The sequence below is a fragment of the Lepidochelys kempii genome, chromosome 14, assembly GCF_965140265.1.
Source record: "Lepidochelys kempii isolate rLepKem1 chromosome 14, rLepKem1.hap2, whole genome shotgun sequence".
Classification (NCBI taxonomy): Eukaryota; Metazoa; Chordata; order Testudines; family Cheloniidae; genus Lepidochelys; species Lepidochelys kempii.
In genome coordinates, this window is record NC_133269.1 from 9,230,473 (window position 1) to 9,243,890 (window position 13,418).

The following is a 13,418-nucleotide window of genomic DNA, read 5'->3' on the forward strand; positions in this document are numbered from 1 at the left end:
ACACTTGTTATATGCTGAAGCATGGCAAAACATTCATAAGAATAACCAGCAGTTATAAGGCCCTTCATAGCTTCAAAGCACTGCACAAACAATTCTAGCTATACTGTGATATCAGCATTAGAGTCAAAACTGATCTGGTCACTCAGGCTGATAGCAATTTGTATCTAAGTGACTTCCCAGACATCTGAAGTCCATGCTGGCAATGTTTGAAGACTCTCCAGTCAGAGAAGACCTAACTATTACACACACACACACACCTTTCGCTCTTCATGCCACTCTGCTGCTGTGCTCTTCCCAATGATGATCCAAATGAAAGGATCAGCAGCAGGTAGCTGGTACTTCCTGCAGCATCCCAAGCATATTATAACTGGAACAAACTCTATTCTCACAGTACAGCCAGCCTGTTGTTGCATTTCACGTAGTTTGCATTCATTCATTGATACTGATTAGAAATGGGTTTGAATCAAAACCTTGGATCTGAACAATTTTGAAAACTGAGATTTGAATTGTAAACTCCCCTAGTCTGAATATTTACAAATGGCCTCTCTCTTTACAATGGGACTGACCCAGTTTGGAGTATCCATCTCTGAAATGCTTTGCCTGAAACCCCAGCTCTATCATGGATGCTGTAGGTTTTTATATTTATTTTTCTGGGTTTGCTTGTCTATTACAAGATCTAGACCATTTGATCTTAACAGAACCCCCAACCACCAATCCACACACAAATAAATCAAACTCTTCAACCCTTATTCCAAAACAGCAGCTAGCTACAAATATCAGAGAATTTAGTGGCTTCTTCACATTTCCCATCACATAACATATAACTGCACAGTTTAAATGCCCTCTTTCCCCCTCTACCCTACCCCAAATCAACTAGCTGTTAAAAGAAACTGACCTTAACTAGAAGATGCTTCAAATATTTATCCATGGTTAATTTATTCCTGGAAACTCATCCCCCAAGACAGAACTGGCATATCCAGTTCCATCAAGATGGCAAGTCAGGGCAGACATCAGATCCACACAGCCCCCGACTTCCTAACCTCAACTGGGAGCCACTCACCAGACAAACACTCCGGTCATCCAACTCAGGGCAGTGGCTTCCCGTTTTAGGCTCAGCCGTGTTACTTCTCCCTCTGCTTGTATGTAAGCGAACAAACATAACTGTTGGAGCTGAGGCGTGTGGAAGGCTGGACGCCCACTTGGCACAATGGGGCACTAACGACAATTTCATGCAAGGTTTCCTCTGCATCTCAAAGACAATTACCCTTAATTCCCTTGATCCCCCACCAGGCTCTTAAGCAAAAATGTAAATATGTTAATGACCATAACAACCACCAGACTTGAGGCACATGTCTTTCCCACCCACTGCAAGCTCTCTTATTAATTATGATTATTATTATGAACTCGTCATAAAGTTAAGCAGCAAGACTGCTTGGAAAAGGAAGCAGCTGGAAACTTTGTTTTAAAGGTGGTGGTGGCGGGTGGGGGGCGGGGAGGGTGTTAAATTAAACCTCAGACTGTTCTGCCTCTTTAATTAAAGGCACATCAGCCACGACTGAGTGCACAAATAGGGTGGGGGGTCAGAGACGTGCTGCTGTTAAACAATGCACTGATATCTTGGGAAATTGCAGACATTAACACAGCCCAGGCTGCTGCTCCTTTCCCAACTCCAAGGATCTCATTTGAATGAGGTTGATGGATGGCTCAGCAGCCAATGGCAAATACTTATCATGGACCAGAGCAGTCGTGGGAGTCATAGACCGAAAGGAGCTTGAGCAGGAAATCCCTTTCTGGCTTTGGGGTGACAGATCTATCTTAGGCACACAGAATTTACTGCATCCTGTGGTTTCCCCAGTTATGGTGACATTATCTCAGCATGGAGAGAGGAGATCAACCCTGAGGGACACCCTCATTTCTGGGGAGACTATAGTCCTTGCAACCAGGACTCCTGACTCTAGTCCCAAATCCGCTGTTAACTTGGAAGAAGTCACTTAAAAAAATTTGTGCCTCAGTTTCCCCCAACAGTAAAATGGAAATGACAATCCATTCTTATCTTTCAAGGGCGTGGGGCTAATTTATAGGGGGGGGTCTGATTCTCATTTATATCACGGCCCCTGTATATTTTCCCTGGCAGTGGAAAGAGGCCTTAAAAGTGGGAGTATGTCACATTTGAATCCCCTTCTGGCTAAGGTGATTTACACCCATTCTTTGAACCTTAAGCTGATGGATCAGGGTAAAGGGGCCTTAGCAAACATGAGAATCGTGGCCTGTGTGTTTGTAGAGTATTTTGGGATCACTGGATGAAAGGTACATATGCAAATCCTTAAATAAAATGGTGATGCCTTCTTCTTATCCCAGCCCTGACCCACTCTTGTCTCACGGAAATCCCTGTGCAGGGCAGGTCCTGTCTGCATAGTTCCCCCTCACTGCTAAGGGAAGCAAACCTCGTCAAGAACAAGAAACCCACACACACTTCATGTGCCTCTTCCTCTCCTGGTGCTCCAGTTGCATTTCCCTCCATCTGACTCTCCGCCCTGGCTTCCCCATTTCCTCCATGTGCTTTTGATGCTTTTCCTTCTGTCTCTTTCTCCTCATCCTCTTCAGCCCACTCCTGACAGCTCTCCTTTGTCTCTTTAACCCAAGGGCCAATTTATTCCTCTTCCTATCACACCCCTCCCTGTTCCTGGAACAGCCTCCCACACTCCTTAAAATCCACCCGTTCCAGTGGTTATTCCAGAGCACGTGCCATTCTATGGCTCCTGTATGCCACATACCCATAGCATCTGCGCTGTAACCTGCCCACTTGTGCTCTTCCATTATGGAGTAGAATCGGAACCAAAATCCTGGATCCAATCACCACTGAAACTAAGGAAACTCGGATCCTCACCCAAGCTTCATGGCTCAGGCCAATGCTATTAAACAGCACTTGCTGACGAAGGGTAGGTTTCTGCTGGAGGTGTAATTTCCAGCTCGGGCAGACATACCTGCACTAGCTCTGATCAAGCTAGCTCACTAAAACCAGAAGCATGGCTTCTGTAGCGCCAGCCGTAGAATGGGCTATGCTCTCAGACAGGATTGTAGTGGGGTCAGTTAGCCCACTGCACCACCACAGCTACACTGCTATTTTTAGTACCGTAGCTCAATCAGAGCTAGTGTGGGTATGTCCACCCGAGCTGGAAGTAACAACTTCAGCCCCAGTGCAGATATACGCAAGAGCTTTTGTGAAGCGCCCAGATCCTGCAGCAATGAGAAGTAGCTAGGCAGACAGGTACACTTATGCCATTAGAGCACTGATTTCACATAAGCAATCCCTCTTTAGGAAATTTATGAGACAGGCAAAGAAACGCTTCCCAAAATAGCTGTAGGTCCCACTACGTTGACATCCCTAGCTTTCACCAGCCTCCAAAATTCATGCTGCTACTCCGCTTGAGCTCACACAGTATTTTATTATCTCGCACACAGTGGTAAAATATGCAGCATTAGCTGCTTTGATAAAGATTAAAGGACTGATCAGGCAGCAGATCAAATCCCATCTAATAAACCAAAGGCGAGAGCAAAAGCAGAAGCTGTTGTAACAAAACTTTGCCCGCAACTATCTTCCCAAGGGCCTAGAGAAACTGCTCTCACTTCTGACAGCGGGAGGACAATGGCATATGGAGATTAAGCTGGTCCAGGAGGGAGGAAGGTGGGATGTTGCAAAATTTGCTGTGAGATAACTCCACACACACACCCAATCCACTCCACACAAAATTAATAGAGTCACCTAAACCCAGTCCTTGAAAACTATACACACAGTGACGCATTAGTGCGGTATCCGCTAAGATGTTCTCTCATTCTCTCTCACTGTAAATAATGAATTTAACCCATCACCACACAGACAACATCAAGTGATTAAGTGCTGTCCTGGTGTACTTTCAGTCTGCTTTAGATTGCTTTGCCCTGAGGTGAACCTTAAGGCTAGAAACCGGCTCTCAAAAGCCAGATAACATCCAAGTGCCCTGGTAATCCCCTCACTAAATCATTGGGCAGGCCCGCTCCAACTCCTGACAGAAGGCTGCAGAGAAGCTGCCATGCTGAACATTTGGTGTGACCCAGTTCAGAGGGCCTTCTGGGCAGAGAACTGTTTGAATAGCAGCGCTGCTTTCCTGGCAGAGGGCAGATTTTGGGAAGCGCATGGCAATGGCCCAGTATAGGGCTAAATGGTGCTCTGCACGCACCATGAAGCAAAAGGGACATGGAGGTTGCCGCAGGGGCTTGTTGGTTGAATCTTTCCCATTCCTTTTCCTCCAATGCCATGATAACTTGGCTCGGAGGGATTACTGTCTAGACAGCCAGCAGGGGGAGGCAAAACAAGATCAACGTCTGCTCTTGTTTGTTTTCTTTGCTCTCTTGACGTTCCCACCTGCTGAAACCTCACTTGAAAGCTTTTTGTTAGCACTGTCCACAAGCGCAACAATGTAGTTCACGCACAGCCACACGTTCTTCCATAGTACGCCACCACCCAGTGCTTGATAGCTAATCGGAGAGGGAAAATGGCATTGAGGTTCAGGCCTGGGACCCAGAGATCTGGGTTACGTTCCTCGTACTGCCACAGATTTCTGGAGGGACCTTGGGCAAGTCACTCAGCCTCTCTGTGCCTCTGTTTCCCCATCTGTAAAATTGAGGTAATACTTATGTCCCTGCCAGGGCACCTGTGAAGCTTAGTTCATTTAGGTTTGTAAAGTGTTTTCAGGTCCTTGAAAGGAAGGTGATCTACAACTGCAAAGTATGAGAAATGGGCAAAAATCCCTCAAGTTCAGAATGGTGGGAGAACATAAACAGAGCTGGGCCTTCTCTCCCAGGGAGAGAGGGGGTGATTTGGGCTTTTACAGACAAAGCCCAGTCAGTCAGGTGTCCAAAATCAAAACCAGGGTGGCTTGGAGCTAAGGTCCCACTGATTTGAATTAGAGACGGGCCCAAACTGGATCCCTGTCCCGCACCACACTTAGTGGAAGTTCAGATCCAGGTCCACGTTGTAGCTGGCCCAAATCTATAATAGGCTGAAGTGAAACCTGGGATTCAACCCCCCTTGATTTTTAGGGATGTACTGATCCAGATCAGATCTTGGCAGTGTAGGGCGTCATTATAACATGCCAAATTGGAACCCTGAAACCAAACGCCTCAAAACTTTGGAACCAAAAGGGATATGAATCCAAACTTTGCCCTTCAGGCTCATTTCCAATCTGAGCCCCTTTCCCACCCCTTCCTCAGCCAGTTGGGATCTTGCTGCAAGGGAGAGTAGGGTGTGATGTCAAGAGACACCCCGTAGATTTGCTGAATTTGAGCCCACCCTTTCTAATCATTTGGAATCACGATGATCAGCTTACAAGAACCATCCTTGTTTTCTCCTGCTCAGGTTATTGGCAGCACTGCAAGCAGCATTTCAGAAGGGTTCAGCCTGCAATCCCACATTTCCCCATCTCATTTAGCGTTACAGCCACATGGGACAAAATTATACCCAACACACTGCCCTGATGACTGTGGAGCTGAAGAGGCTCTGCAAAAAGGATCCAGGGTAAGTAAAGGCTGCCCCATTACCAGCAAAGTGAGATGCAGCTTTTAAAGCGAGACAGACAAACCTAAATGACAGAAAGCGAGACATATTAGCAATGAGCCTGCAAGAATGGCATGAGCTGCTGCTAGTCACCCTGTTGAAGGATGTGTTTATAGACTGAGCCCTCCACAGATCCGCTTTTTCCCCTTCCATTATTAATGTAAGTGCATTAAGACTAATGGAAAAAGGGCCGAGGGCCAAAGCAGAGGAATGATTTTATTTCTGAGATAGAAACATAATTTTGAATCTTGCAGTATCAGGTGCGTGGCACATTTTGCCAGGTAACAATCTTCAGAGGTAACAAGGGTCCTAGTGATAAGGGGAGGTGATGTGGTCCAGTGGCTAGGGTAACCAGACAGTCAGTAGACCTGGATTCTAATCCAAGCTCTGCCACTAATTTGCTGTGTGACCTTAGGTTCAGTCACTTCACCTCCATTTCCCCTCCCACACTTTGCCGGTCTTGTCTACTGAGAATGCACGTTCTCTGGGGCAGGAACGATCTCCTACTATGTGTTGCTAGAACAATGGGGCCGTGATTTGGGTGGGGATTTCTAGGTGCTACAGTAACATAAAAATATAGAGATTATTTTCAATCAGGAATTGGATTGAAAAGAGGGATGTTGAGAATCAGGGAAAGAGAACAACATTCTCCTACTTTAATGGACCTCTTGCATATTTCATAAATCGTAAGAAGATAGGAATTAGCAGGCTGGATCGGACCCAAAGTCCATCTAAACCCATATCTACAGCTGGGCAGGAAACGGTTTTCCCATCCTGCAAAAGTGTTCAAGATTTCTAAAATTTTCCCATTTATTGTGAGACAAACCAGAGAACTTTTGAAGTTTTTCCATGAACAAAGAGAGACCACCTCCCCTACCCCACTTACTCCCAAAATAGCCAATAGCCCAGTGGCTAGAGCGCTCAGCTGGGATATGAGACGTGAGAGAATAACTTGGGATATAAATGTTGAAGGATTTTTAAAAATCTTTTTAGGTTTCCGGCCTTAGCAACATGGTGTGGCAATGAGTTCCACAGTCTAATTAAAATCAAACCTACTTCTCCCATATACAGGCTATGGGTCAAATATAAAAAAAAACCTGAGCACTGGAGAGGTACTTAAAACTACCAGATATTTGATAGCCACACTAAATACTGTGACCTACTAATGTTAATCATACTTTGCACCTCTGTAGCAGCTTTTCATCGGAGGAGCTCAACATGCTTTATATTAACATTAGCTAGGTCTCTCAATACCCCTGTAAGGCAGGTGAGGGAGATACAGGGAAACCACTTCACCTATAGCTGAAGGGCAGTCACCTTTGGGGTGGAATGCATTTACAACCGGTACACAACTCTAATATGCACAGAGTAAGCACTGGGGTTTTGATACAATCACAGCTGCAAGTGCTAGCATAGCGTACTAGGGAATTTTACAAAAATATTCACAGTGGTGCTAAAACCAGTTGTTGGAGAACTAATGTAGACAAGGCTCCTATAGCCAGATCCCTTCCTATGATCAGGTTAGTTAAACCTGCACTAATGGGGAGGGTTTTTCATTTTGTTTACTATTCCCTCTTGAAGACAGGGCTTCCTGTTGCTATCACTGGTTGGCTGAATCATTGCTGGAATATGGATACTAGTTTTTCTAGCATAAACAAAGCCAAAGATAGCAGCTGAATTCTTTTCACGGAGATAATAGTTTTGGTCCATTACTAGCTAGATATGGTAGAACTGTCAATAACAAGGCAGAGGTGTTCAGTAAATATTTCTGTTCTGCATTTGGGAACATGCCGGATGATGTATTCTTGTCATATGATGATGAAACATTTTCCATTTCAACAGGAACACCAGAGGATGTCAGACAGAAACTACCTAAGTTAGACATTTTCAGTCCTCTGAGACTTCCCCAGTGTTCCAAGACTTACTGAAAATCAACATTAACTGTCAAGAAATCTTATCAGCCACCTCTTGTTAAACACTTGGATGTAGAGTTATCCAGACTGCTCCCTTCTGGCCTTGGAATCAATGAATGTATGAAACAAAGAAAAAACAAAAGCAACGAACAGGCCTAGTTTCTAAAAACACCTGTCTTTTCACAGGTTTGTAACAACAAGGTCCCATCCACACTGGGTAACATGGTGAGTACCAAAGCCCACAGTGACTCATATTAAGCAGCACTATTTGCTTGGGAAGCATGCTCAATATACAGTGACTTCCCATCAGGCACTGCTCAGTCACAGGGTCCTAAACTGCCCATGAAGCTCCTGATAGAAACTTCTCTGCTGTCCAAGACACATGGAAATAAACAGTGTAATGCAAACCTCAGTGAGGGAAGACTTGGGTGCAGCATAACTCCACAGATGTATTCAAAACTGAGCTGCTGAGATGAAGTCTTCTCCAAGCGCGTGAGGAGCCGGGGATGACAACACTGATATTTAACACTTGTGAGTGAACATTCATGGCTTGCAGCGCCCTAGGGTAATCACTGGGGTTACTGCCATAATACAGAGACAGGTGGCTAGAAGCTGTCTTGCGACTGGCTGCTGCTCTTGGAGATGCCTTAAGAATAACCCTTGGCAAGCCACTTTGTACAGACCTAAGGAGCAGCATTGTGGTGCTTGTTCCCTCTCAATGGCTTCCATGTCAAACATGTTTTAGTTTAAAATTCTAAGAGACTTGTCCAAGTGCCGGCATTACAAATCCAAAGGAGGCTCAGAAACTCAAGCTGTGTTTTTGGCTTTTAACAACAGGTGCTTTAGTCTAGTGGTCTGAGCAAAGGACTAAAAGTCATTCCATTTCCTGATCCCAGTCTCACTGCAGGACTGGAGAAGAGCCTCTCTGAGCCTTAGTTTGTCAAACAGATGTAACCCTTGCCTTCCAAACTCACACAGCTGTTGTGAGGATCTAAATAAATTTGCAAAGTGCATCAGAGATCTTTCTATGAGCGAACCTCTACAGAAACATTAAAGGTAAATCTTTATTATTTAATAAAGACTCTGCAAGAAAAATGCAACTGGAATGCGTTAAAGCAAACTAAATCCAGCTCACTCTCTTGCAGATGTACTGGCTTTCCGTTACCACCCATAGGAAAAAACAAACAAAAACAAACCCTCTGTTGACAAAGGAAAGTAGGTTTTTTTGTGTGGCCTTTTCATCATTATTTTACTGAGTGATTTCTTTATTTAACCACTACTCTGAATGTGGTGTTATTTGTACTACAGTAACATGCGGAGTCCCAACCCACATCAGGGCTCCACAGTGCTAGGCACTGTACAAATGCATACTGTACGAAAATGAGCTGAATTCAGCTGCACTGTCTAGTACATCATTAGCAAAACTGCCACTTAATTTCTCCTGCAGACTATTACTGACAATGCAAATCAATATTAACAATAATCATATTTTACACAGAGTGACTTATCTGAGGATCTCAAAACACTTTGATATTTGTAAAGTAATCTCACAGGATTCCCAGGTTGCAGCCTGGGAGCGTGGGACCATTGTGCCCCCTTAACTCTCTCCAGCCTGGCCTGTCTCTCACAATGCCTTGCTAGTGACCAGCAGCAAACCCCTCCAGGTGCTGTGATCACTCAGCACAACAGCAGATGGAGCCTCACACGCAGCTATATTGCATGAATGCTCCCAGAGCCACTCATGAATCACACGAAGAAAGGCACCAGTGCCAAATCCCCCCAGCTCCCAGCACTGTACTCCGGAATATACAGTCTTGCACTGCTCAAGATGGGCAGTGCAAATGTATTAATTGGTTCACCACTTCATCAATGGAAAGTGGATATACACTAGCCTTTGCAAACCTGAACAGATTACCAAACACTTCAGGCAAACTCACTGGTAAAGATAAACAGTAAAACAAATGTATTGACTACAAAAGATAGATTTAAAGTGATTATAAGTGACAGGCAAAAAGTCAGAGTTAGTTACCAAAATAAAATATAAGCATGCAATCTAAACTCTCAACCCTATTAGATTGGGCAACATCTAGATTAAGCAGTTTCTCTCACCCCACTGGATATTGCAGTCCTTAATATACAGGTTTGTCCCTTAAACCTGAGCCAGCCTTGTCTGTTGGAGTCTTGGAGTCTTCAGTCTTCTTCTTAATGTCTTGGTTGCTTGCATCATAGGTGGGGGCAGGAGAAAGGCCAAGCATGTGGCCCCTGTGTTCTGTTTTATACCCTCAGTCCCATGTGCTTGGGGAACACAAGTCCAGCCATATCTCCAGGCAAGATTGAGCAATTCCCCTGGTGTAGCCTCATGCAGGTGAGTCATTGTATTGTAGTTCCCTTGCTGGACAATGGCTGTTGATGGGTTGTTTGACACCCCGCCCAGGCATTGGTTACTTTCCTTGCTGTTGCCTCTGGGGAGCTAATATCTGGCTGATTCCCCAACTTACAGCACGTTTTAGTGACCACCATACAACACAATTCTCATAACTTCATATGCATTAATGATGTACATATATGGATAGAGAAATGACTTTCAGCAGATCATAACCTTTCCCCGATACCTCACACGGCCTGCTTTATATGCAAGATCACAATTATATATACAGATGAGGAATATGGGAGTTACAAGATGCTCCCCCAAGGTATAGAATGTCACAGGGTGTTCTGAGGCAAAGCAAGATCCCTATTTTACTGATGAAGAAACTGAGGCACAGAAGGTAACATTTCCAAAATGCGTAAATGGTTCAGGAGCTTAAGTCCTTGTTGTAAAAGCCCCATTGAAAACCAACGGCTCCTAAGTCACTTGTCTACACAGCAAGTTACTGTGCAACAAGCCAGGATGTGAGCGTACACATACTAACTAGCCACCCGGCAATGTCCCATGTGGACACTGCTACCAAGCACTGAAAGTCCCGGAGCGCGGCTTGCCTTACTACTACCTGAAAGCGTAGCACACCAAGCAGTAACATGCCACATAAACAAGCCCAGCTCCATGTTCCATCCTTTCAGCATAAGACCATCAGAAAATGCGCGGGTGGGTCCCAGGCTGAGCTTGTAATGCAGCTACAGACCTCATTTTTTAGTTGTATAGTCCACATTCAGCGTGGCTGTTCATGGAGCCACCCTTACAGACCCACTTGGCTTGACTGTAAGGAGCCCTTGAAACATTTTTGCCTGCTTTAAAATAATTTTAAAATAGGTCATCAAGGGGAATCAGCCACCAGTGTGTGTTGAAGATTCCTTCCAAAAGCTTTGCCCACGATGGCAAGAATTCCTTATCACCCACTGATGGGAGCAGCTGCACATATTTTAATTGCATTTTCCCCCAACAATAAGCTTTTGTTTTGCCAACTGAATCCTCTCTCTTATGAAGATCCAAAACTTTTTTTCCTTTAACCCTGCCTGCACTAGTAATTTCTTCCTCTTTTGTTGCCTGTAATGAATTCTTCATATTGACACGGAAAACGACAACACTTGCTGAGGTTTAAAAGAGGCTCAGCTCCTCTAACACCTGCTGGCCTGTGTCTTCTGCCACTCTAAATGCTCCCCATTTCCCTGAATGGACTGGGCTGAACAGCCTCCCCATCGGAGGCAGAAGTGCTTTGATCAACACATGGCAAGGAAATCTCGGTGACAGTCAAGAAAGCACACATCCCAGTCAGTTGTCATGACATGTTACAACAAAGATTCACAGAGCCAGCTCCCTTGGTAGAATTAGACCAGAGTAACATTACACAATGCTGACGTCAGGAAGCGTTGGGAGGTCCCATTCACAAAGTGCGTGGGATCTTTAAATGATCACAAGTGGTCAGCGCGGCTGTTCTGAGTCTCATCTGAAAGCAACACAGCGCCTCCTATCACCAGGCTGGGGTGGTGGGTTAGTGCCAAGTTGGAATTAAGAGCTACTGACTGATTCACCAATGGTATTTCCTGAATATCACCTTCACTCTCATTCAAGTCCTGAGCTGGCCTGATCCAACTTTGCTTTCAGGTGGTCTGGGTGAAGGCTATTATAGGAAGGATATGGAAGAACGGAGACGATACAGGTGATGGCAACAGTTAAAGGAGAGAGACAGTTATGTGAAGGCCTTAGGAGAGGTAGAATTACATTCTTTAGTAATGGGAAATTAGAGCAGACACTGAATCATACCTTAGAACTGCCCAAGAAGTTGAAACAGCCTAAAACAAGAGATCATAAACAGAAGCAGGAAAAGACAGGATAGAAGGAAACAAAGAACTGGGAATGAAAAGGAAGGCAGGCCCCAGTAGCTTTGTATTAGCGAATTGCAGTATGCTTCCTATTCGCTGCATTCCCCTGGCAGACAGCCCACACATCTACACATTTGTGGAGGAGGGGAAATCTTTCAGCCTTCTGAGTAAAAGATATTGAGCCAAATCATCCTGGTGCAGCTCCAGTGGGCCACTGTTGGGGATGGGTTGGGCCCCCCAATTGGAGCAGTTTTCAGCACAGTATCCTCACTGACCACCTCCATCAACCATTGCTTGTGGAAGGAAGATTGTAAGGCACAAAGGGTGGGCGGGGTACTAGCGGAGAAAGAGAAGACCCCCTTGATTGACCAAAAAGAATGCAGAGATGAATGGAGCAAAGGAAAGCAGAGATGTGAACAAGCAGGGGGGAGATGAATGGTACCGAAGGCAAGAAAGTGTTATATGGGGCAGAAAGCAAAAGGAGACGTGAATGGGAAAGAGCTAAAGATGTTGCTTGAATGAAAGAATAAGGAGGTAAATGAGGTGGACAGAAAGCAGAATGGTACAAAGTGCAACTGCAGAGACAGAATGGCCTCCCACATCACTTGACAAGCCCTTATAAAGAGTGATGAGTGACACAGCACGAACTTTAATCAAGGAGAAAGAAAAGCACCCCAGAGCAGACAGTGTTACCATCTTACATCCCCTTCTAATCCCTTCACATGCGGCACCTTCTCTGCTCCCAGTCCACCGAGTTCTCAAGAACTCTGAGCAACTCAATCAGCAGCAGGCGGATGCCAGACACGTGAAAACACATCCCCCCCAGGGGATGCTCAACAAAACCGAGTGGAGGAAAAACAAAAGGCCAAAACGCCACAAGAATTAAAAGCTGTGGCTCAAGAGCAGTGGCTCAAGCCAGCCTGGCAGGAGGCAACCAGCATTTGAAAGTGAAGTAACATTTTTAACATGAGACATGGTTTGAATTTTACATGGTATCACTTCGCACCGTCTTCATCTGTAGAGCTCAGAGCTGGACCATCACACCCATTTCACAGGGGTGAACCAAGGCAATAGGATACATTTACAAAGGGGAAAAAACAAGCAAAAAAAACATGGCAGTGAGTTTCAGAGCCTGGGTCAACTGACTCAGGCTTACACTACAGGCCTGAAAATAGCCATGTAGCTGTTTAGGCTCATGTTGAAGCCCCAGCGTGAGACTTTCCCCCCATACATAGGGCCAGGATTGCATATACAAAGAGGTAACTGGAGGATCTGTGAGTGAAGCATGAGATGGGGAGCCAGGAGATCTGGAATCTGTTCCCAGCTCCGTCAGTGACTAACCGCATGATCCTGGGACAAGTCTCGTATCTTTTCTGAGCCTCACTTCCCCACCTGTAAGATGATGATGACACCTCCCATATGGGGCAGCTGTGAAGCTTAACTAATTAATGTTTGTCAAGTGCTTTAAGATGTTCCTATTTCTTAATATTAATTATTGACTTAATTTAACATTTGGCGATCACGTCTGACATGCTTGGAAATGTATTTAGGTGCCACGCTGGATATCACAGGGGCACAGAAGGCTACAACAGAACACAGCATTCAGAAGCAAATGCAATCCAGAGAGAACTGGACTGAATCTCATGGCAGTT

At 45.1% G+C, this 13,418-nt stretch overlaps 1 protein-coding gene across 6 annotated transcripts in view; it reads right to left on the bottom strand.

Annotated features, from left to right (window-relative positions):
* RHBDL3 (rhomboid like 3) overlaps positions 1-13,418 on the bottom strand; it is a 132,139-nt gene that overhangs the window by 72,732 nt on the left and 45,989 nt on the right. For 3 of the 6 annotated variants that reach the window (XR_012154757.1, XM_073310418.1, XM_073310416.1), the window contains exon 1: positions 1,061-1,253. The exons of 1 other annotated variant lie outside the window; for it this stretch is intronic. Coding sequence is in view for 4 of the 5 variants with exons in the window: in XM_073310418.1 (XP_073166519.1) it covers positions 1,061-1,249 (189 nt within the window). In the remaining variant the exon portion in view is untranslated. Of the gene's footprint in view, positions 1-895; positions 1,255-13,418 lie in introns of those variants that run through there. 2 more of the 6 variants (XM_073310417.1, XM_073310420.1) reach the window with 2 other exon arrangements.